General features: G+C 55.6%; 2 protein-coding genes across 2 annotated transcripts; one reads left to right on the top strand and one right to left on the bottom strand.

The window, feature by feature from the left end:
- Positions 1–3,147: 3,147 nt before the first annotated feature.
- On the bottom strand, positions 3,148–8,143 carry Irx2 (iroquois homeobox 2). Its single transcript, XM_004845146.4, has 5 exons — positions 7,871–8,143; positions 6,316–6,721; positions 5,347–6,060; positions 4,620–4,691; positions 3,148–4,055 (listed from the first exon to the last, which is right to left on the bottom strand). Exons 1-4 carry the CDS (start codon positions 8,114–8,116, stop codon positions 4,645–4,647), a joined length of 1,413 nt encoding a protein of 470 aa, XP_004845203.1. The 5' UTR covers positions 8,117–8,143; the 3' UTR covers positions 3,148–4,055; positions 4,620–4,644.
- A 417-nt stretch (positions 8,144–8,560) lies between these two features.
- LOC147824592 (uncharacterized) lies at positions 8,561–18,868 on the top strand. The gene is made up of 6 exons (XM_087189183.1): positions 8,561–9,068; positions 9,158–9,296; positions 11,212–11,451; positions 12,274–12,399; positions 16,072–16,317; positions 16,584–18,868. The coding sequence occupies exons 1-5, from the start codon at positions 8,651–8,653 to the stop codon at positions 16,190–16,192; spliced, it is 1,044 nt and encodes a 347-aa protein (XP_087045309.1). The 5' UTR covers positions 8,561–8,650; the 3' UTR covers positions 16,193–16,317; positions 16,584–18,868.
- The last annotated feature ends 2,409 nt before the right edge of the window (positions 18,869–21,277 follow it).

Genomic DNA, 21,277 nt, shown 5'->3' on the forward strand with positions numbered 1-21,277 from the left:
CATGTGCATTTTCATTATGACAACAGTCATTTTCTGCAGCTGGAAAATTATACTGTCATAGATTCCTTCTCCTTAAAATAAGGCTTTAAAGTATCTGTAGGAATTTTTCACTTGCATAAAAGTTTGAAAATACATCACAGAGACATCTCCCCCTTGTGATCTGTAGAAATTCAAATCATGTTAATCGTAGTATCCACAGATCACAGATGTTTGTACACATTGTTCCCAAGATCGCCTCTCCGGTGAACACATTTAAAAAACGTTTTAAATGCAGTTTTTGTAAAAGTGGTTTAAAAACACATTTCTACCCTCCGTCTTTAATTTGGATTTTAACTGAATGTTGTCCTTGGGATTGTCCTTATTCTTAAAGTATATGGCAATAGTCATTGTGTACTGTTATTTGGAAGAAACTGTGTAATAATTCCTACTATAATACAAATTCCAAAAGGCTTGCCTCTGATTAGATAATAAATTGACCTGAAATAATTTTTTCCCAAACTGATATCTCTATCAGTTTGCATTTATTTGATAACCTTAAAAAGAAAGGGTATATTTTACTTTTAGCCTCTTTAATAAATATTTAAATGTAACTGGACTTGACCCCACAGGCAAGGGTGGCTGTTCCAGCCCTGCATCTTCTGGGGCTGGAACCTCCCAGTCTGCAGATATCTGATCACACAGCACTGAAGAGCCCGCCAGCAAGAGCCAGACTGGGGGCTCAGGACACCCCACCTCGGGAGCTCCAGGTGGCAGCAAGGGGTCCAGGAGGCTGGATCCCAGGCTGACCCCTCCCTTACGCTCCCTCCTCCCTCCCAGCTCCCTGCCTCTCTAGCACCCTGGAGACAAAGGTGGATGAAGTTCTTTTCAAGTTTCAAAGTCAGTTGCTGGGCAGCTTTGCACAAACAATAACTCTTTTATTGGGAACAAATGTTGACATTTGATGGCACAGGAGGCAGTGCTGGCTGGTGCTCGCTGGAGCACTGACCCCTGAGCCCACCTGAGATGGAGGTGCGAATTCTGACAAATCAGCTCTAATGAAGCTGAGGCCCCAGAGGGCAGAGGGGCCCAGAGCAGGGAGCCGCCCAGGCCTGTTCAGCAGCTAGGCCAAAGCCTCCACACCCCTCAGTGGCCCTGGGCTCTGGTTAGCTGACATCCCCCACAAGTCACTTGATTAACAAGTTTTTAAAGCAAAAGTAACTGGGCATCAGCGCCCTTGTGGGGGGTGGTTAGTCTCTCCTGCCCTCCCCTGCTCTTCCCCAGCCACCTACCAGAAGGACTCATAAATCACTCCACAGTTCTTCTGAGAAGATCCCTCTAACACCTGCAGGTTTTATGTTCTGAGTGAATATCGAAAAATCGAGCTCTCCAGAAAGAAATTCGGGTCAGGAGGCAGGCGGGAAAGGTACAGAGATCTTCAGTCATTTGTTGGGCACAGCAACATCAAAGCGGCTTCGCTAGCCAGGCTGATCTGGGCTTCCCTGAGCGCTCCCCAAGTGGCATGTGCACCTTGAGGGGGTCCGATGGGTGTGGACAAGAAGGGTCAGGGTCACAGGTCCAGGTAAAGCAATCTTCCCTGTTCCAGGGGAGCCGGCTGCTACCCAGGGTTTACTTCCTGAAGGTCTGCTGGAAGATCAGCTGGGGCCTGGGGTTCCCACCCTGAGCCCTCCTTCCTTTCAGAGACTGCTGCCTTCCATGCTACATCCTCCTTAGAGCTGGTCTTGTGGTGCTGGGTTTGTTAAATTTGCTAACTTTCACTCTTTCCACTGAGGCCCTAAAAAGCCACATTATAATACATTACATTTAACAGAGACACTGCTGCTGTGTGCATTGTGTTCCCCATGGATTCAAGAAATATAGCTAATATTAATAAACTACTTGATCCCTTGATATCACAATGTAAAAAGCTTCTTGGAGGGAAAAATCATGATCTTCATGGAAATTCTAAGAAGGTTTTGTGTCTGAAAACAAAACCAGAAAACGCGCTCGAACCTCTGTCTTCCTTCCCAGACTTCGCATTTGTTGTCTGCCAGACACACTGCTCAGGGTGGCAGGGGTCCATGAGAAAATGCTTCCCTCCTGCCAACAGATAGCTCAGCTCCAGTGCTGCCGCTTCTATTGCAGGGGGAGGCAGAGAGAGAAAAAAAGACGAGAGAGAAGAAAGGCTCTGCACCCCAGAGGTTTATGCTATGTCTGACCTCCAAATGCCTGTGTTTTTAGCCAACAGAATGCACAAGGACTGGAAAATAGAAACCTCCCCTTCAACTGCCCTCTCAGGCACCGTGCAGCCGCCCTCCCCATCCGGAACAGCTAACAGTCCCCTGGCTTTGCTCAAGTACCCGAGATTACTTTCAAATACCCTTTCTAACAAGACCCCAGCAAGAGGCCACTAATTTCTATGGCACAAAAAGCCACTGGAGAGAGATCCGTTTGTCAATATCAACCAGTCCGGCAATTTCCCATCCTCAGACACATGGGCCTATCGGAGCTGGCAGATGTTTAGACAAGATTTTATAAATCGTTCAATCTCAGCCCATAATGAACCCCAACTGACCATTCCAAAGCAGCTCAAAGCACCAGAGACTGCCCCCGCTGGGATCCAATAACGGGCTCACCCCACACCATTATTAATCACAGCATAAAATAGGTGAACCTCTTGAAAAATAAGTGTATGATTGATTAAAGGGCAATCTAAGAAGCCATTATTCTTGTTTTATAACCGTAAGTTATATTCACTCAATTTATCTTTGGAGAGGAAATAAATGATTGTTCATTTCTTTTCTGAAATTATATTATATGGATAGCCGCATAATTGTGCTGAGAATTAAAGTGACAGGGTTGCAGCTTTATGACTCCAATCAGAAGGTGCATTCCTTGACTGCAAATTTTAGACCTGTCCTATAATTAGGAAGGAGTAAGGGCAGTAAAGACACAATAGTCCAAGGCTGTTTAAACGTTTCTTTCGGGGGGAGCAAGGGTAAAGGCTTCGAAGGGGAACCACCCCCTGTCTCCCCGTGTTAAAGGCAGGGAGCAAAGGAGAGTTAAGCATCCTCCTGCAGGCAGAACTCTCCTTGACCAATATCAGCGCGCACTTCCTCTGTTCAGTTCTCTGGGTCCCAAAGCTAGCATCACAAATAAATACAAAATGCACAAGAGTATCAGAGCATTTTATTTCCAAGTTTTAAAAATTTACACTAACAAGGAATTTGCATATTCAGAAAACAAAAAATTATTTTTTGTAATACATTTGTATATAAATAATCTAGAACCACATGTATCTCCCTATTGTGTATGTCTCTCCCATCTGCCTTTTTTTCTCTATGAGCAGGACCAGAGAGTTTATTCCACACAGCTTTTCATTAAAAAGGCGAGTGAAGCTCACCTGGAGGACCCCGGCCATAGGGCTCCAGACTCCAATCTCTCTTCTGGACAAACAAGCCCCAAACACACCATATTATTGTAGACTAGTCTGTGTTTATTTACAATTTAAGATATAAATTAGTAAAGAATTCATGTTAAACAACCAACAAAGATTGTATAACCAGCAATGTTCAAATAAAAACCAGGCAGAATTTATTTACAAAAAGTTTAGATTCCATTGCAATACAACTTGCATAAATTACTAGAAGCTTTATATCATTATAAAAATAAATATCAAATTTGTTTCTACTTGTGAAGTACTCAAGTTCTTCAATCACGTTTTATTTCTACTGTGTACATCTTTTACAAATAAATTTTACAGTAAATCCTATCACACCTATAGAATATATACCGTGGCAATGAAGTGATCAATTCAAGATATCCTGAGAAAAAACGGATTGGTTTCAAAAGTCACACATACATGGGGAAGCTATACTACGCGACACATTCACAGATGTCCACAACAGTGTGTTGCAGTCCTTAGGGTCTGTGGCTGACAGTGCCGTGTGCGTCCTTCGCTTTTAGTGGCACAAGATGGGTCCGGGTTTAGAGATCTGCTTTTTGTATCTGTGTATTTATGAGCTTGGGATAGAGAATGGCCTGCTGACTTTTTTTTCCAAAGCAATTGTGACACCTACCTGTGGACCAAGGAAAAAACCAAATCATCCCAAATCCTTCAGCCCCATGCCACAATGGTTCCCTTTCCCCGAGTCGAGTCCGGGTCTGGGATTAGCAAGCAATCTTGCCTGCCTGCAGAGGAAAGCATTTTAAAGGGCTGCCGTGAGCCAGGAGAAGGGCAGGTCTTGTCCCGTCCCAGCCATCTGGACACGGGCAGGGGCAGGCCCGGTAAAAGACCACGGCTCCTGTGCCTCCTCTTCCTCTGTGAACATCTACAAAAGGGTTCAGAAACCGGGTTTTGGTAGCATTCCCTCCTCAAAGCAGGTGTCTGTTACGTTTCTAGCACAGTGAAAACTGTTCCAAAAGACACACAAATGCCCAGATTTTAATCATGAATTTTTTCAAATCGAAAGCAGTAACTGTGTTGTGATACGTATTCTAGTTAGGTGATGTTTCACAGCAGAATTTGAGCAGAAGAGGGAATCTACAGATTCTTCCCCGTTGGAGGGAAAAAGAGCACAGCAGGCTGTTGCTCTATGACACAAGGCAAACAACACCATCAGCAAGCTGACCACCTCACTCACTTGCGCTGCCGGCTCCTCGGCCCTTCTATAGGTAGGGCTGGACGCCCACCGCCGCGCAGCCCTCGCCGGCATCTGTCGGGGGAGGGGCAGTGAGTGAGAACCAACCCTCAGTCGCTGGCTGCCACAGCCAGGCACAGAGCCCGTGTGCGGCGCGCGTGGGGACCCACGGCTGCATCGCCACTGTCTGCCGTGAATTCTGGCTCCGTCCCTGGAGCGCCTGCTTTCCCGCCCCCTTGAGCCCCTTTCTCTGGGAGCCTGAATTATGCACAACAGAGGTAACACGGAAAAGGAGCACTATGATTTGTAAAGGAAGCAGGCCGCTGAGTGACTGACAATGCTGCCTTTCCTCCTGGGCAGAGGCAGCGCGGGGCCTTGGCTGAGCTGGGCAGCAGAGGCTGGCTCTGAAGGGAGCCGAGCTGCAACGCATTTCGTGGCAAAACCCAAACAGTTATGATGATCATATTACTCATCAATGAAATAGAGTAAACAATAACCGGGTAGACAGATCTGCCAGGCAGGCTCCACCCTTTGCAGTTCTCTCTCAGCCCTCCTCCCCAAGTCCTTTCTGCCTAATTCTCAATCCAACCAGCGGCTCCTCGGGTCTTCCCCCATCCCCAGCCGACCCCAGCCGACCCCAGCCGACCCCTCCTCCGCCTCCTCCGCCCCTCCGCCCGCGTCTAACCCAGCGGCCCCTCCTCGAGGCGACCCGCGGGCCCGGACAGCCTACCTTTCTTGGGCTCGTAGCCGCCGCCCGCCGGCCCGTAGTGCGGCTCCAGCTCCAGCGGGTGCGCGCCCGCCTTGCCGGCGTCGCTGGCCGGCTTGGGCGCCGAGTGCAGCGCTTCGCCCGGGGCCGCGGCTGCCGCGTTGTAGCGCAGGAGGCCCTGGCCCTGCAGTGCTGCGCTCAAGTTCCCGTAGTTTGTGTAGTTGCCGTAGAAGGGCGCCGTGTAGTAGAGGTGGCGGCCCAGCAGGGGCGAGGCGGGGTAGGGCGCGCCGCCCGGGGTGGCCCCGGTGGAGGCGGGCGCCGCAGCAGCGGGCAGCCCCGGGGGCGCGCAGCCCGGGCCCAGGCTCGGCTGCTTCAGGTCCGACGTGGCGATCTCGGCCAGCGACCACAGCTTGGGCTTGGCGGGCGGCGGCGCGCCCGGCGATGTCCGGCTGCCCAGGGGCGTCTTGCCGCCCAGGCGGGGCGCGGCCTCGGGCGCAGGGCTCAGCAACGGCGCCTCCACGCCGGTGAGCGGCGAGGAGGTCACGGGCTTGGGCGGCGCCAGGTCCCGCGCGCACTCGTCCTCGTCGGCGTCGTCGTCGTCGTCCAGGTCGTCGTACTTGTCCCTGCACTCCGAGCCCGACTCGCACAGGGCGTCCCCGGCGCGGCAGGATAGCTTCTCCCCGTCCGACTCGGCCGAGCACGAGTGGTCCGTGAGCGAGTCCACGTGCAGGCTGATGCCTGCGGGGCGGGGGGGGGGGGGTGGCAGGTCGGTGGCCCGGGGCTCCAAGGCCTCCCCAACCCTCCCGCCCCGCCTCCAAGCGCCCACGGACGCCGAGGTCACATCCCGAGCAACGCCCGGCGCCCTGGTCTCCGGGCTGGGCGGGACCTGGGTGTCCGCGGGCCGCGTCCGAGCTTCCCGCCCCGGGTAAGGGAGAAAGGAGCTCCGACTCCCGACTCCCGACTCCCTACTCCCGACTCCCTCTGGCCGCTCACCTTCGTCCTCCGCCGAGGTCTCTGCGCCCTCCCGCGTCTGGTCCGCACTCTCCTCTTTGCTCCTCGCAGCATCGCCGTCCTCCTCGTCCTCGTCCTCGCTTTTGTTCCTCGGGGCCCAGGTCATCTTGTTCTCCTTCTTGAGGCGCCGGCGCGCGTTGGCGAACCAGGTGGAGACCTGCGTGAGGGTCATCTTGGTGATGATGGCCAGCATGATCTTCTCGCCCTTGGTGGGGTAGGGGTTCTTGCGGTGCTCCTGCAGCCAGGCCTTCAGCGTGGCTGTGGCGTCGCGCGTGGCGTTCTTGCGGTACGCCGGGTCGTTGAGCTGGTACGGGTAGGCCGCGCTGCCATACGGGTGGTAGCTGATGGCGCCGGTCATCCCGGTCGCGTGCGCGTCGTAGGGAGCGCCCTGCAACAGAAGGCAGCGCATGAGTGGGTGCGCGGGCACCGGAGGCCTACACCCCGGCGACCTCGCCTCTCATCCGCGGCCGCCTTTCAGGCCCTGGGTCTCCCGCGCTCGGGCCGCGCTGCCCTTAGAGAAAGAGTGAGAAAAAGCGGCAGGTAATTTAGGTAGGGCCGGTTGTTGATCCCAAAAGCACTGCCGTTTTTAGTCCCGGATTTGCGAACTACTACACTTTTCTAAAACCACACATTTCCCCTGAATGTTGGGAGCCGCGCATGCAATATACACAAACATGCGCCGCGCACTTGGGCCTCCAGGTACTTTCTTGATATCTAAATTTCCCCGGAAGCTTGCAGAGCTGCCCCCCACTCCCCCTGCCCGCCCTTATGTGATTTTAAAAAAACCCAACACTCCAGAGCCCCCCTCCGCTATTCACCGCTCCAAAGCTCCCTAAATCCAATTTGCAACTCAGAAGCCAGTCACCGTTTCGAATTCTTCAAATGCGCGGTAATTAGCATTTTAATTCACGCTTTAACGTTTAAATTCAAGACGTTTGCAGCCTTCGGCCGGGCCTCGCCACTCCGCCGCTGCCCTGGAATTTCACCGAGGGAGGCAGCGGGTGCACCCCCAAGCCACCGGCACCGCCAGGGAAGTGCGTTGCCGTCGCCCGCCCATCCTGCCGGCTGTGGAGCTCGCCCGGGTCTGCGGAGGCGCTCGGGGTCCCGCGCCCGCCAAAACGTTTCTGGAAAGCTCGGTCTCCAAGACTGACTGAGGCCGAGCGCAGGCGCGCCGAGACTGGCTCCGGAGCCGGAGCCGCAGCCGCTCCCTCCCCTGCCCGAGCCCAGCTGCTGAACCGGAGCCGTCCGCGGGCCTGCGCCCCTCCTCCTGCCCCAGGCCGACGGGGCCGAGCGGCCCGCCTGGACCCCTGGCAGCTGCAGGGGAGCCAAGGACAGCCGGGCAGACCCCGGCCGGCAGAGCAAGCTTCCCGGGCGCTCAGGAGAATTCTCCCGGGGACCGAGCGGGCGCGCCGGCCGCGCCGCCTTCCACCGACCCTGCTCGGAGTCGGGAGCCGCCGCCCGCAGCCCCCCAGCCCACCCGCGCGCCCCGATCTGCACCGAGCCCGGCGCTGCGTCCTCCGCGTCCCCGCGCGATTACCATGTAGGACGGGAAGCCTGCGGCGGCGGCGGCGTCGGCCGAGTACTGCAGCGGGCTGCCGAAGCCGGTGGCCGCCTGTGCCGTGAAGGCCGCCGAGCCCGGGTACGGGCTGAACGCCGAGCCTGACGCCGAGCGCGCCAGCTCCTCACTGCGCGGCGCTGCCAGCGCGGACGCGCCGTACGCCGGGCACGAGTAGAGCGCCAGCGAGCCGGGCGCCTGGTACAGGTAGCCCTGCGGGTAGGACATGGTGGGCGCGGGGCGCGGGCCCGCGTCACGCCAAGCAGCGGGCAGCGCGCGCGGCGCCCTCCATCCACGCCCGGCCTGGGCGCGAGGCGGCGGCGGGCACCGGGCGGCCGGAACGCCGGGGAACGGAGGGGAGGCGGACGCAGAGGCGGAGGCGGAGGCAGCGGCAGCGCAGAGCCGGTGGGCGCAGCCGCGCGCCAGGCCGGCGGTCGGGGTTTGGGGGAATCTGGAGTCGGGAGTGAGGAGTTGAGGAAGGAGCGCTCGAGTTTCCGAGGGACATTGGAACGCGGAGCTGTCCGTCACGCGCTCATCTGCATATTCGGGTGCCCGCCCCTCCCCTGCTCCGCCCGCTCCCGCCGCCGGCCACGGCCGGGGGAGGGGCAGCGAGGCAGGGGGAGGGGCGGCCGGCGGGAGGGGCGGGGGACGCGCAGGCTTTTGTGGCGCAGCCGCCTCTCGCGCGCGGCCCACCGGGCCCGGCCCGGCCCCGCAGCAGGGCCCAGAGGAGCAGTGCGCCGGGTTCCGCACCCTCCCACTCTCATGTTCTTCGGGCGGCCTCCCCGGCACCGGCACCGCCGTCCCCTCCTCCGGCCCCTCGGCCGGCGCCGGCAACTCCGAGGCCGCGGCGGTCGGGCCCGGGCGAGTCCGCACCGGGGCGCCCTGCGCACACCCTTACCGCCCGGCGGCGTCCGCCGACCCCGGAGTCCTGGCCCGGGGCGCGGGAGTCCGGAGGGCAGGACCGGGACGCTCGCGCTGGCCTCCCGTGCGGTGGCGTGCGTGAGCGTCCCTTCCACTTCGGCAGCCCGCACCGCCTCCGTAGCCTCCCAGGTCTGGCCTCCTGCCCCCCTCCGAGCCCCACCGCGCGCCGACCCGGATCCCGGGCGCCTCACGGCGCGGCTGCCAGCTGGGCCTGGCGCCGAGGCTCGGGCCCCCAAGTTGTGGGAGGACGCCGGGCCTGGTACGTAGGACCCTGGGGAGCTCGCTGCCTGGGCTGTGCTGGGAAAACGCCACCCCCAAAAGAGTTCTGTTTTCTTTGGTTGTAATAAGTTGACACTTCCCTCGGACTCGGGGGAAGACTGTTACCAGAGGAGCCTCCTTCGGCACGAGCCTCGTCGCTGCCGCCTCGGGAAGGGAGGAGAGCGCAGCCGACCGGTGGCCTGACGCGGTCGCATCACAGGTGTCTCAGGTAACTTTGGTTGGGCTCGGCGGGCGCGGCGGGTTCTGGGCAGGAGGTTGGCGGCGGCCCTTGGGACCCTGGTCCCTGAATGCCTCCACACGTCTCCTAGCTGCTTCACTCCTCTTTCTCCGGGGCTGGCGGGAGAAGGCGTCTGGCGACCAGGCCTGATGGGGTCACCAGCGGGGGCGCTTGGGGAGCGCCGAGCGGCCCGGTGTGCGCTGGCCCTGGGTGGGGCGCCCCCCCAACAGGTGTCTTCCCGGGGAGCCACCGCCGCGACCGCGGACTGGAGCTCTGCGGGCTGGGGCGGAGCCCGGGCCTGCAGCCGCCCCTCCATCCCTCGGGTCCGAAGCTGAAGCTGGCAGGGCCCTGCTGTTTTCGGGCCCTGTAAGATTCCCAGGGCTCTGCGCTGGCGCAGCTGCGGCGCAGAAGCGCGGAGCTGGGGCTGTGGGCGGGCTGCATTTTCGTGTCCCCGGGTCCGGAGAACCAGTTGGGAACGGCAGCAGGGACCTTGACAAGCCTTCCTGCTCTGACGGGCTGGCAGGGAGTCACTCCCGTAGGCGGGTCCGGGGTCTTTACCCCCCCTCGCTCCTCCTGCTCTGCCCCCCCCCCGCTAACCCCACCCCACCATCTCATCTTCTGGCGTTGCCCCCCCCCCCCCAGGCTAGGAGGCTGGGAGGGCCGGGAGCCGGGTGCCGGGATCCTACGTCAGGTTCCCTGATTCACTCCAGGGAAGATGGTTTAAACCAGTTACTGTGGAGCCAGGAGGGGGAGGGAGGGTAGAGACCAGGCAGACACCCCACAGCCGGCAGGCAGGTGGAGCCCACGGGGGCAGATGCGGGTTCCTGCGAAGGAGGCCTTCCGGGAAGAGACCCCAGATGAGAGACCCTAACCGTCAGTCCCACGGCTCTAAGTTGGAGAAAGACTAGAAAGAAAAGGGAGAAAGAAGACTGACTCTCATTTTTGTCTCCGGGGCTTCCGTTTCTGAAGAGGTTTCCCCCAGTGGTCCCATCCGCATCGGGGCTCCTCCCCCTCGCCGCTCCTTACCCCTCCCCGCCGGCCTCCGTCAGGGCCACTTATGGCAAACACAGCCCACTATGGCTCTGACCCTTATGCCTAGACCCGGTCGATTTTGACATCAATTAGGGATAACCAGGCAAGCACACGTGACCGAAGGGTCTCCCCAGAAGCCCCGCATCCCTGCCCGGCTCCGTGCTGCCAATGGGGAGGCCTCTTGCCTTCCGTGTGTGTTTTCCCCCAGCATTTACACCCCTCCGCTGAAATCTAAATTTTCCGTACTGCTGCCTGTTCCTAATAAAAACCGTCTACCTTGCGCTGTTAAACAGTCGAATCGCGCTACATGCCGTTTTTATTGGTAGTGACTGTAGCAAATTAAAATGCCTACGCAGGAACATTAACACTTACTCTTCGGTGCTATCGGGACATATAAACTCCGTTTCTCATTGCAGCTCCTTGATGTTTGAAAAATCACTCTTCCTTTGCTTAGGTTACAGTTGGCTTGGATTTTAGACAAGCATTTCAGAACAGTGAGGGGACTAGCAGGCTGCAGATAGGAGGCCGGTGCCGTGTCCCTCGCGGCCTTCGAAGGTGGCTGTCGGGGGCCCTGAGGGCGGAGGCCGCGCGAGGAGCGGAGGGGGCCTTGAGGGGCCGCGCAGCCGCCCCGGCGCAGCAGGCCTGGCTGTCGCGCCGAGGACAGGGCAGGTGGCGTCCCGGGCCCCCTTGGCTTCCGAGCTGGAGAGGGGCCGTTCAGGCGCGGGGAGCAGAGACTGCCTGGGGCGGGATCCCTTTCGACCATTCAGGCACTGAGTCGGTTCAGGTTCCCTGCGGATCGGGCCCGGCTCCCCGTGTGTGCACTAAAATTTTAAAAAGAAAGTTAACACGGCCCGTTTTCTCTCTCGTCCCACAGTGGCCGCGCGCTTGGAGCAGGTCACAGACGTGCGCGCGGCGGCGATCCGGGCTTCCCTGCGAGGCCGAGGCCCAGGCCGGCGGCCCGGTGCGTGGCGGGCGGCGAGGGGGCGCTGTGGCCCGCGACTGCGGCCTGCTGGGCTCCGCGCAGGGCAGGGCTCGCGTGGGAGAAGGAAGACACCGCGAGCGCTTCGGACCCGGCCGCTCCCACCGCTTCTGTTACTCTGGCCTTCCTTGGAGTGTGAGTTCGGTGAAAACAGAGCCACCATCGTGGGCGGGTAGTTTTGCGGGCAGTTCAGGCTAAGTAAGCACATTTCGCCTCGGCTCCCTTCAGTGAGGGAACGTGTAACCCGCGTGGCACTTCCCTCCGCCGCCGAGCCTCCTTCCCGGACTGCGGGCCCGCGTGGGCGTGGGGGAACGGCAAGAGGAGGGGGCGTGGCTTTGCAGTTTGCTTTTTCTTAAAACTGAAACTCCTCGTTACACATCGTGCGAAATCTGTCCGGCTGCAGCGTGTTCGCGACCCCCTCCTTCGAGGGCCAGCGGGCTGCACTTCGGGATGGGAGCCAGCGGCCCCTGGGGAGGCGCGCCGTATGGGTGCGTGGCGCCTGGACCCCTCCGCCCGAGGCAGCTCTCTTGGCAGCCCTGCCACGTGCAGCTGACCATCTTCAGCCGCTGCGAGGGCTGCTCCTTGCGAACCTGCCGCTCCCGGTGTCCTCCTCCGCCTGGCGGACTCGGGCCTGTCCTCCTCCTCCACCTCCCTCAGCCCTGCGCCCCTCGGCGATGACCTCGGGCGGGCTCTCCCGGCGGGTGCGGGCACCCTGGGCTGCAGAGCCGACCTTGCTTGGACGTGGACGGGCTGGAGTTCCTCTGAAGGATCTGCATTCCGGGAGACCCTTTTAGGAACAGGAAGCCCGGCCCGGTTCTGGGCAGGCGGTATCTGAGGACAACACCTTTGCCCTGCAGTGGAGCAGGCCGGGCCCACGCCCCAGAGCTCCCAGGGTGCTCTGGGCGAGTGGAGTCGTCGGGATTTGTTTTGTTTTGTAAAAATATTTCTGCAAGACAGACCCCGGGAGAACGCAGCTCTGCGTGCAGCAGCCCTCGTGCATTCCTGCTTCCGGACGCCAGAGCGCACCTCAGTGCAGGCCAGTGCAGCGCCCTGCTGCGGCACCGCGGGCCATCCCCGGAGCAGGTAGGCAGACTCCGCCGCCGCCCGCCGGGAAGACGCGGGAAGCTCCGTCTGATCGAGCAGTCAGGCCCTGAGGAGTGTTTGTCTGGGGCCGCGTTGCCCTTGGCCGCCCCTTAACTAGGTGTGCGCACCCAAAGCAGTTCGCCCTCCCCGTGGGCTGGGGTCGTGGTCCACACGAATTCACCCTGCGCCCAAACTCCCCGAAGGACTTACACGCGTGAGACTGGGTCGGCAGGGCAGAGGAGGGTTGTTGTTTGTTTTTTTTTTTGAACGTGGCATGGAGTGCAGAAATATTTTTTAAAGGATATTCGTTACAAGTCAAACCCTCAGCAGGGCAGACCGCAGCTGCGACTGACAGGAGAGTTCTGCAGAGGACGGGTAAGGACACTGTGCAGAATCCGTTCAGTGTCAGCAGAGACCCTGGGCCTGGAGCAGGGTTCACTTGTGCTGGGGAGACCCCTGGCAGGAAAAGAACCTCACGCCGCCTGCACCAACCAACAGGGCCTAGGGGTGCTGAGCCTGCACCCCTGGCTGTGACAGTTCTGGTTGCTGTGGGGAAATTAGGGAAGCATCCCCTCCTCACCTGCTGCCCTCTGCAGCGAAGAGGCCACTGGGGAGGGGAGCCGGGTGCTGCTCCAGGGCAGCGTGGAGGCACCGTGCGCAGTGTGGGCAGGAGAGCGCCTTGTCCCGCCACCCCATGGGTCTGTGGCCTGGAGCGGCCCCCAGAGCCCACATCCACCCACGGAAGAGGTCCCAAGGGCGGAAGATGGGGGAGGAGAACACAGAGAAGACGGCCCCAGGTGAGATTTAAAAGGCAGTCTCAGCTCTGTTGCTCTGTTCCCGAGGTTGTTTGTGAAGTTCGGCCTCATGTTAGCCTCTCTTGGCCTGGGAGGCCAGGTGCATGGGACTGCAGCACTGTTCTTTCCTGTGATATTGTAGAGATTAAAGTTAAGTACTGTCAGCCAGCTGTGTGGTGCCCCTGTGTAATCCCAGCGCTCAGGAGGCTGAGGCAGGAGGAGTGCCGTGAGTTCAATGCCAGGCTGAAGTATGTAGTGAGACCCTGTCTCGAAAAAAATAATCAAGTACTAGCTTTTAAAAGAAGCATTATAAATGCAGGAGTATAATATGCTAGTTTGGGAAAACTTGGTTGAAGATATCACTTTCTTAAACATTTGCGTTTGATTTTTTTCTGCTCTCTCCATTCCTCCGCCATTGCAACCTCAGGCCCTGGCGGCTAAGGCCCTGGGGATGCAGGGCTGGGAGTTGCACGCTTTCATGCTGCCACGCTGCACGTGCTTCTCCATGTCACTGTGAACGCACTTTGGGTGAGCATATTGTAGAAGTCAGCCATGGATTAAAGCCAGGACTGCAGAAAGGCAGGAGGACAGGGAAGGGCCAGGGAGGCAGGGAGAAGACCTGGTCAGGCGGCTCTGCTGGGCCCTGGCCCGGGCCCTTCCCCCCTCTGCGTCTCTGCTCCGGGTGCAGTGTTCTGGGCCCCTCCACCCGCGCTGCCTTCCCTGCAGCCCCAGAACGGGATCTCCACACACACTGCCCGCTCACCACCCCTGCACAGTGGACGAGGTCTTGGCCTGGCTCACTTGGGAATCGCCAGACCTCCCCGTGTTCACTCCACTCCGACCTGTTCACTGGAGGCCGGGACGGGAGCAGAGGGCTGGCGCCTGCTGCACCCCGCTCCCTGCGCTGGGCACCCTGACCTCTCACCTCCTGCACACAGCAGGCCACCTCCCAGGCCAGCGCCCCCTCCTTGGAGGCTTCAACCTCAAGACTCTTGTGCTGCTGCCTCCTGGCTGCTGAGGCAGCCACTTCCAGGGACGCTGGCTCTCCCTTCCTGCCCCCACCCTGCCCGGCACGCTTGGCACTGTGGGCATAGGACAGGCACCGAGCAGATGCATGGACGCATGTGTGACTGGCCCTTGGCAACTCACCTTTCTGCCAAAAGCGATAGCAGGGCTTGTGGGTGAGAAACAACGATGACGTGGACGCCTGCGTACAGTCCCCACTGCCTGCTGCTCCGGCGGCCTCCCCACACCTGGTCATTGCTACGTTTCCATCTGATGTTTTCCGGATGACCCCCACAGCCTCAGGACATCTTCAGTGGGGCTGCAGGGAGGCGACTGCATTGTGGGGGCTGATGGCTGGCTTGCTGTTGGGAGGGGCCGTTGGAGGACACAGGTCACTGGGGGCGTGGCCCAGAAGGGTCTGCCTTCCTCCCTCATCTCCCTGCTTCATCTACACCCTGCCACGAGCAGCTCTCCTCTGCCAGGCCCCTCTGGCCTGCACCCTGCCTCGGAGCCAGCTGACTATGGACTGAAGCCTCCACAGACTGGGAACCGACATAAACCTCTCCTTATAGTTGAGGCTGTCCAGTGTCGTGTTCTAGCAACAAAACAGGTGACTAAGACAGTCACGGCCACTGCAAGGAAGCCGGTCCAAGCACATCACTCCTTGGCAGCCCCAAGTTTTAAGACCAACAGATACAGACATTTAAAATCACATTTAATTCTAAAATTCCCCGCTTGGCAATCCAATCTTGGAGGACAGGAATTGCCCCCTGACCTTCCTGCCCCCAGCACATGGCTGTGAACTGAGTGAATGATGAAGTGCATGTTGACATTTGGGAAGAGGAAACTTAAGAGCAAACCGGACTTGGAGGATATTTTCAATACAAATTCAGAGCGGGCCTGTGTTAGAAACCAATGTAAAAAGTCATGTAGGCCCCAGCAAGGTTTTCATAGACTGCGTGAGCTTATGCTTAAGTAAGCATGCAAAAGCTAAGGCTTCAGAAGAGCTCAAAGAGCTTTTAAGCAGCAGAAGAGAGTGGGAGGACTCAGCCTACCTGACCCTGAGATGAGTGGATGTCAACATGAGGATCGGTTTGTGGTGGAGGGGTGGACACAGGCCAGCAGAGCAGAGCGGACAACCCAGAGGGGCCTGTGCTCACGGGGCCCCATTAGTTATTTCCTAGCTCTGGGTTTGAGCCCAGGGCGTCACACCTGCGAGGTCCGGCCTCCATCACTGAGCCCGCCCCCAGCCCCATTTGCTTTTTGCGGGGGAGGGATTCAGCCTTTTTAGCAACTGGAGCTGGAGCAAAGGGGCAACACTAAGACAGCAAGTTTTACAAAAGAGTTTCTTCACACAGCCAGGCGTGGAGGAGGAGAGCCAGGCTCAGCCTCCTCCCAGAGGGCAGGGCTTAGGGACATTCATGGAAGGAGTAGGATGGCCTAAGGCGTGGGGAGGCCAGGGGCACAGGGGAGGTTGGCGGTGGGCTGCACGGCTCCTCAGAGGACACACGTCTGGATAACACGGCACTGACAGAGCAGAGGGTGCAGCTCTTGACCCCTGGGTGTTGAAGAAGTCATCTGTGACCCTGCACAGCCCCATGCTCAGAGCTGGGGCCCTGCCAAGGTAGCCGGGCAGCCCAGATGCCCATTGCCTACCCCCCAGCTGGTCACCTGCAGAGGAGGTGGCTGGTCAGTGACACCATGCGCATCTTCCTGACCTCCAAAATGCAAGACTTTCAAAGTCACCTAAAAGCAAGTAACAATGCAAGTGTCCCTCAGTTTCAGACCTGCAGTTCCCTGCTTGACCGCCGGACCCTGCTCCTGAAGAGAGGAGTCGCTGGGTGCGGCCTCTCAATGTCAGGCGTCTTTGCAGAGAGCCGCCCTCCCGGAGAGGTGCTCACGGGGGCCTGGACCTGGCCTGCGTCCTGCCGGTGAGCGGCACTGTGTGCAGGTGGACTGCGCTTCATCACCCTTTGGCTGCTTTAGACTTGTGAGCTGTTCCCAGTGCTCGGGCTGTTTTGGAAAACAGACGAACACTGCTTTGACTTCTTAGTGCAGCCCTCTATGACAACTTTTCATTCATCCTGGGTGAAACCCTAGGAGTGGAGCAGGTCATCAGGTAAGGGTGGATTTAGCTTTTTAAAAGTGGGTTTCACTGTGGCATCTCACACATGCAAATGACACATTCCACCCCAGTCCTCCCCTCCTGACCTGCCCCACCCATCCGCCTTCTCAGGCTCCCTTCTGCTCTCATGACCTTCCGTTCCCTCCCTCCCTCCCTCCCTCCCTCCTTCCTCTCTCTCTCCTTCCTGTTTTTCTTCCTGTCTTTCTTTCAGTTTTTCATTCTGCATATTACTGAACACTGTAATCTTTCTTGTCTTTCAGAGTCTGGCCTATTTTGCCGACCACGACAATCTTCAGTTCTACCCATTGCTGGCAGCTGACATGATTTCCTGTTCGTTATGGCTGAGGGCTTCTCGGCTCCAGTCTTACCCACTTTTCTCTGTCAGTTCACCTTTGGACAGACACCTACCTGATTCCCCAACCTGGGCGTTCGGTTTTGAAAAGCTGCCAGGTTGTTGCCTGAGCCGGGCCGATGTGGCAGAGCTCCATCGCTGCTCTCTGGCCTGCACCTGGCGTGGTTGGCTTTTCAGCTGGGGCCGTCCTGGGTCCTGGTGGGCACTTCCTTAGGTCCCGAATCTCTGGCCTCCCCTCGTCATGGGGTCAGCCAGACGGACTGTGTGTCTGTTTCCCTGTCCCTGAATGCTGTGGCATTTGAAGGCTGACGGCTCAGCTGTCCTTCCAGGGCCAGGACCTGGTGGAGGTGGCAGGCTCAGCTGGCAGCACAACATTCACGTGCAGTCCAGGCGACACCAGGTGTGTACCCCTGCCTCCCCACAGGCCGACTCCTAATTCCCCGGCCAGAATCGGCCCCAGGAATCAGACAGCTGGAGGCCACTGGCGGGACCCAGAGCCAGCAGCCGGCACTCCGAGGAGCTGGCCAAGCCACCGAGGGCCCTGCCTGCCCGGAGGGGACCCCTGGTTCTGTTCCCTGGTTCTGCCTTGCCAGTGCCGGGTCCCGTGGGCTGCTTGCCTCCTGATGTCCTCCAGAGAAACCAAGCAGTGCCCCGTCCTCTAAGCACCAGTCTCTCTGTGGTGCTGTCACCGGGCACGCGGCCCCGAGGGCACTCTTGGAGCACAGGGCATCTCCTGTGGCAGGGCTGAATTTCCAAGTGACTCACGGCATCCATCCACCTTCCCTGCCACCTCTGTCCCCTCTTTTGGCCCTGTAATCCCCCTCAGAAGGGTTTTCCCGCGCTATGCTCACCCTCCTTTCTCAGTGCATGCCTTACAAAGATTTCCCCCACCTGGGGTTGGTCTTCTCAGTCTTTAACTCTTATCCACAGAGTTATTCAGCAGGCAAAGCTTTCAATTTTGGTAAACTCTGGGTTACAAAATCTTTCCTTTTGCCGTGTGTGTACATGTGTATTCTATTCAAGAAGTATTTGCCTATCCACGGCCTCACACTTTCTCCAGTATAACTCACAGGAGTTTTTAGGGTTTAACTCTTCATTTAGGCCTGTTATGATTGTCACTTTGGAATATTTTAAGGTGTGTGATAAGGGTTAGAGTTTATCCTCTTTGCATACAATATCACTTACTAGTATTTTATAAAATTAGTTTGGAAATTCCTAGTCCTGTGCATTACGTGTAAATTTTGAGTTAGCTTTTCAGCTTCTATGAAGGGGCTACTCAAGTTGGATTGGCATTTAACTGATGACATCATTTTGTGGAGAATTACTCTCAAAAATATTGACTCATTTAAGCCATAAAGACTATATACATTTCCTCTTTTTTAAGTCATTTAAAATTTTTCTCAGGAATGCTTTATGGTTTAGTATACAGATTTTGAACATAGTTATTAAAGTTATTCAGTATTTTATTCTATCATTTATTTACTTATGCTTTTAGAAATGTTTTTTTGCAATAATTTTCAAATTGTTCATTGTGAATATGTATGGGTATACACATGTTTTTTGTATGTTCACCATGTGTTCTCCAGTGTGGCTAATTTCAGTTATTAGTCAGGTTATCTTTTCTATAGGTTTGTACAAAATTCTACATCAACGATTATGTTGTGTGTGCATGAAGAAATTCCCTCTTCCCTTTCTCATCTGTCCACTGCCCTCACTGGGATGCCAGCATCCTGGGGGAAGGTGAGGGTCCCTTGTCCCTGCCCAGCTGGTGCCTGCTCTGGCCCTGAGAGGCATCCTGAGCAGGTGAGAACATTCCCTTCACTTGATCACCAAGTGCTGTTACCATGAACGGAGCTTCACTTTTCTGGGCAATTACTTTTCTCCATCTACTGAGATATATTTTTCTATGTAAATCTACTTCCTTAATGTATGACATTAATTGATTTTCAAATGTTAAATTAACCTTGCATTCCTGGAATTAACTCCAGTTGGCTGTGGTTAAATTGCCATTTTACAGGCCAGTGTCTCTTACAGACACAGAAATAAAAATTCTCCGACATAGGAGCGAATTGAGTTCAGTAATGTATTAAAGGATAACATATGATGTGTAAATGGATTTATTGTAGGAATTTTGAAAAGTCAGTCAATGTAATTTTCCTATTAGCTGAATAAAGGAGAAAAATCTAATGACCATTTCAATTGACGGTTTTGCCAAAATGTATAGCTTCTTCATTAAGAACACTCAGGAAACTGAACACAGTAGAATTTCCCAGACTTCTAAGGGATACCAGTGGGCCATCTCCAGCAATGCCATTGTTGATTATGAAGCTGTGGACACTCGTCTGGTCTGGGAGCAAAGTAAGGATGCCCTCTTCTGTGAAGCCTCGGAGAGAAGGCCTTAGTGAACAAACCAGATGAAGTTCAGAAAGGTTTCCTAGTCATCCATCCAAAATCCTAAGGAGTCCACAAATGTCTACTAGGATTGGTCCGTGAATACAGCATGGTTATAGGACACAAAGCTCACGGTTGAAAGAGATCAATTATATTTCTACAAAAGGGTAATAGGCAACACATAATAGGGACATTTAATTTTTAAATGGCATTTACAATATTATAAAAATATTAAACTAATAGGAATAAATTAAATCAGCTATGATGCATGAAAACGCATGAGAAACTGTGCAGTAATGCAGAGAGTAATTGAAGGGGGTGAAATTTGCCATGAGACACAGTCCTGGAGATGAGCACGTGTGGGGAGATGGGTCCCCAGCTCCTAGGCAGACCGCAGAGCCGATCCAAGTCCAGTAAGCTTTTCTGTGGAAACCAATGGAGTTGACTCCAAATACAGTAGTAAGCAGTTTGCAAAAGGAAGAGCCGACCTGGAGAGCTTATGACTTGGTTTCTTGCCTGGCCCTGAAATGACAGTGACTTTCCCAGTGTGATGCTGGGGAAGGTAGACGAGGGATCAGAGCAGAGCTGGAGCCCAGGAGAGACCCCTTCCTGTGGCATAAATGGGCTGGTGCCAGAGCACCTCAGTATCCCTGTGCAAAGAGCAGGTGATCGCGTTCCTAGCTCGCATACCTACAGAATTACAGAGGCCTCTCTGTCTATGAGCCCTGCTGTTGGTGAACAACTAGCTTCACAAACAGAAGCAGTTGGCAGAATTTTGTTTGGTGTGCAAACTGCACCGGGTGGCAGATAGGACTGAGGCCATCTTTCCCCTACTCACACGAACGTGGCTGTCTTTTCCAGAATCGTGGAATGAATTAAGTTTGTGAACTGAGGTACCACTGTATTTTTAAATGGATTGTAGATCCAAATGTCAAAGCCAAACTGTAAAACATCTAGAAAACTACAGAAGTAAAACTTTGCAATTTTGAAATACGCAGGGTTTTTGTTTTAGACCCAAACATTTTCCTAAATGGAAAATGGCATAAATTGATTTCAAAAAAATTCTCTTTGGATGGAAAATAAAATGAAAAGGCAAACCACAATAGAGGAATATATAATTATATGCAAAATATAGTATTCTAGTGTATAGTGTAATTTTGATACAGTATATAACTATTATATAATTATTGCTTAATAATATAGTATGTTTTTAACAAGAGATTTGTTTATATGAACTCATCTTAAATCTCAATAAATTCTAGCACTTGGGAGGCTGAGGCAGGAGGATTGCCCAGAGTTCAAGGCCAGCCTGGGCTACATGGTAAGTTTAGGGCCAGCCTGAACTACAAAGCAAGACCCTGTCTCAAAAGACCGAAAAACCAAAACCAAAGCAAAACAAAACAAAACTTCAACCCTAATAAGATCACAATAAGCCTAACAGAAATTTCACAAGTCCTAAACAGATACTTGTCAAAACAAGATATAAAATGAACAATAAGTATTTAAACTGGTTAGGATTTTCAATGATAAGAGAAATATAAATTTAATAACAATTATATGCCAAAACGAATGCATTAAAATGGTTACATTAGAAAAATTGGCAAGATCCAGTGTTACCCGTGAAATGGGCCAGGATCCCAAGCATCACTGGTAGAAGCATAAAATCACGTTAGTGCTTTGGGAAACTGCTTGGGCAGCTTCAGATCAACTGACATGTTCACTTACTACTCGTCCAAGAAGTCCTTCTCCTAGGTGCTCGTCAGGAGAACTGAAAGTTGGGGTGTAACAAAAGCCTGACCCAAATATTGGCAGCCACTCCGTAAAAGAGTCTTGGCCTGGGAATCACCCAGACACCCGCACCGGGTGAGGGCAGCTTCATCGCGGTCCTCTTGCTTCTGCGGGACACGTGGTGTGGGCGGGTCTCAGCGCTCTGAGCGGTACAGGAGAGCGAGGGGTGCACAGTGCCACCCACGTGGCATCGGGGCTCTGGAGACTGCCCGGTGCCAGCAACAGCCACAGAGGTTGCCTGGGGTGGAGTTGGGGTGGACAGGGAAGGGACAGCAGGGGCTCTTCAGAAGAGGGAGGTTTTCTGTCTTGGCACTGCACGCTGATTGGTGTTGTGACTATGTGGGTGTGAAGTTGACAAAAACCACCAAATTTCACACTTGGTGTCTGACCTAAGTGCTTTTTACTGCTTGTAAATTATATCAC

This window comes from Heterocephalus glaber, unplaced genomic scaffold (assembly GCF_053883595.1).
Source record: "Heterocephalus glaber isolate CG9 unplaced genomic scaffold, H.glaber_assembly_v1.0 deba00001537, whole genome shotgun sequence".
NCBI lineage: Eukaryota > Metazoa > Chordata > Mammalia > Rodentia > Bathyergidae > Heterocephalus > Heterocephalus glaber.

Bases quoted from the DNA above. Each gene is read 5' to 3' on its own strand.
- Irx2 (XM_004845146.4), bottom strand. From the start codon at position 8,116: ATGTCCTACCCGCAGGGCTACCTGTACCAGGCGCCCGGCTCGCTGGCG. The intron at 6,061-6,315 runs GTGAGCGGCCAG...CCCGCCCCGCAG, and splicing joins GACCTCGGCGGAGGACGAAG to GCATCAGCCTGCACGTGGAC. The intron at 4,692-5,346 runs GTAGGCTGTCCG...CTCCCCCGACAG, and splicing joins CGGCTACGAGCCCAAGAAAG to ATGCCGGCGAGGGCTGCGCG.
- LOC147824592 (XM_087189183.1), top strand. From the start codon at position 8,651: ATGTTCTTCGGGCGGCCTCCCCGGCACCGGCACCGCCGTCCCCTCCTC. The intron at 9,297-11,211 runs GTAACTTTGGTT...CTCGTCCCACAG, and splicing joins TCGCATCACAGGTGTCTCAG to TGGCCGCGCGCTTGGAGCAG. The intron at 12,400-16,071 runs GTAGGCAGACTC...GCGTCTTTGCAG, and splicing joins GCGGGCCATCCCCGGAGCAG to AGAGCCGCCCTCCCGGAGAG.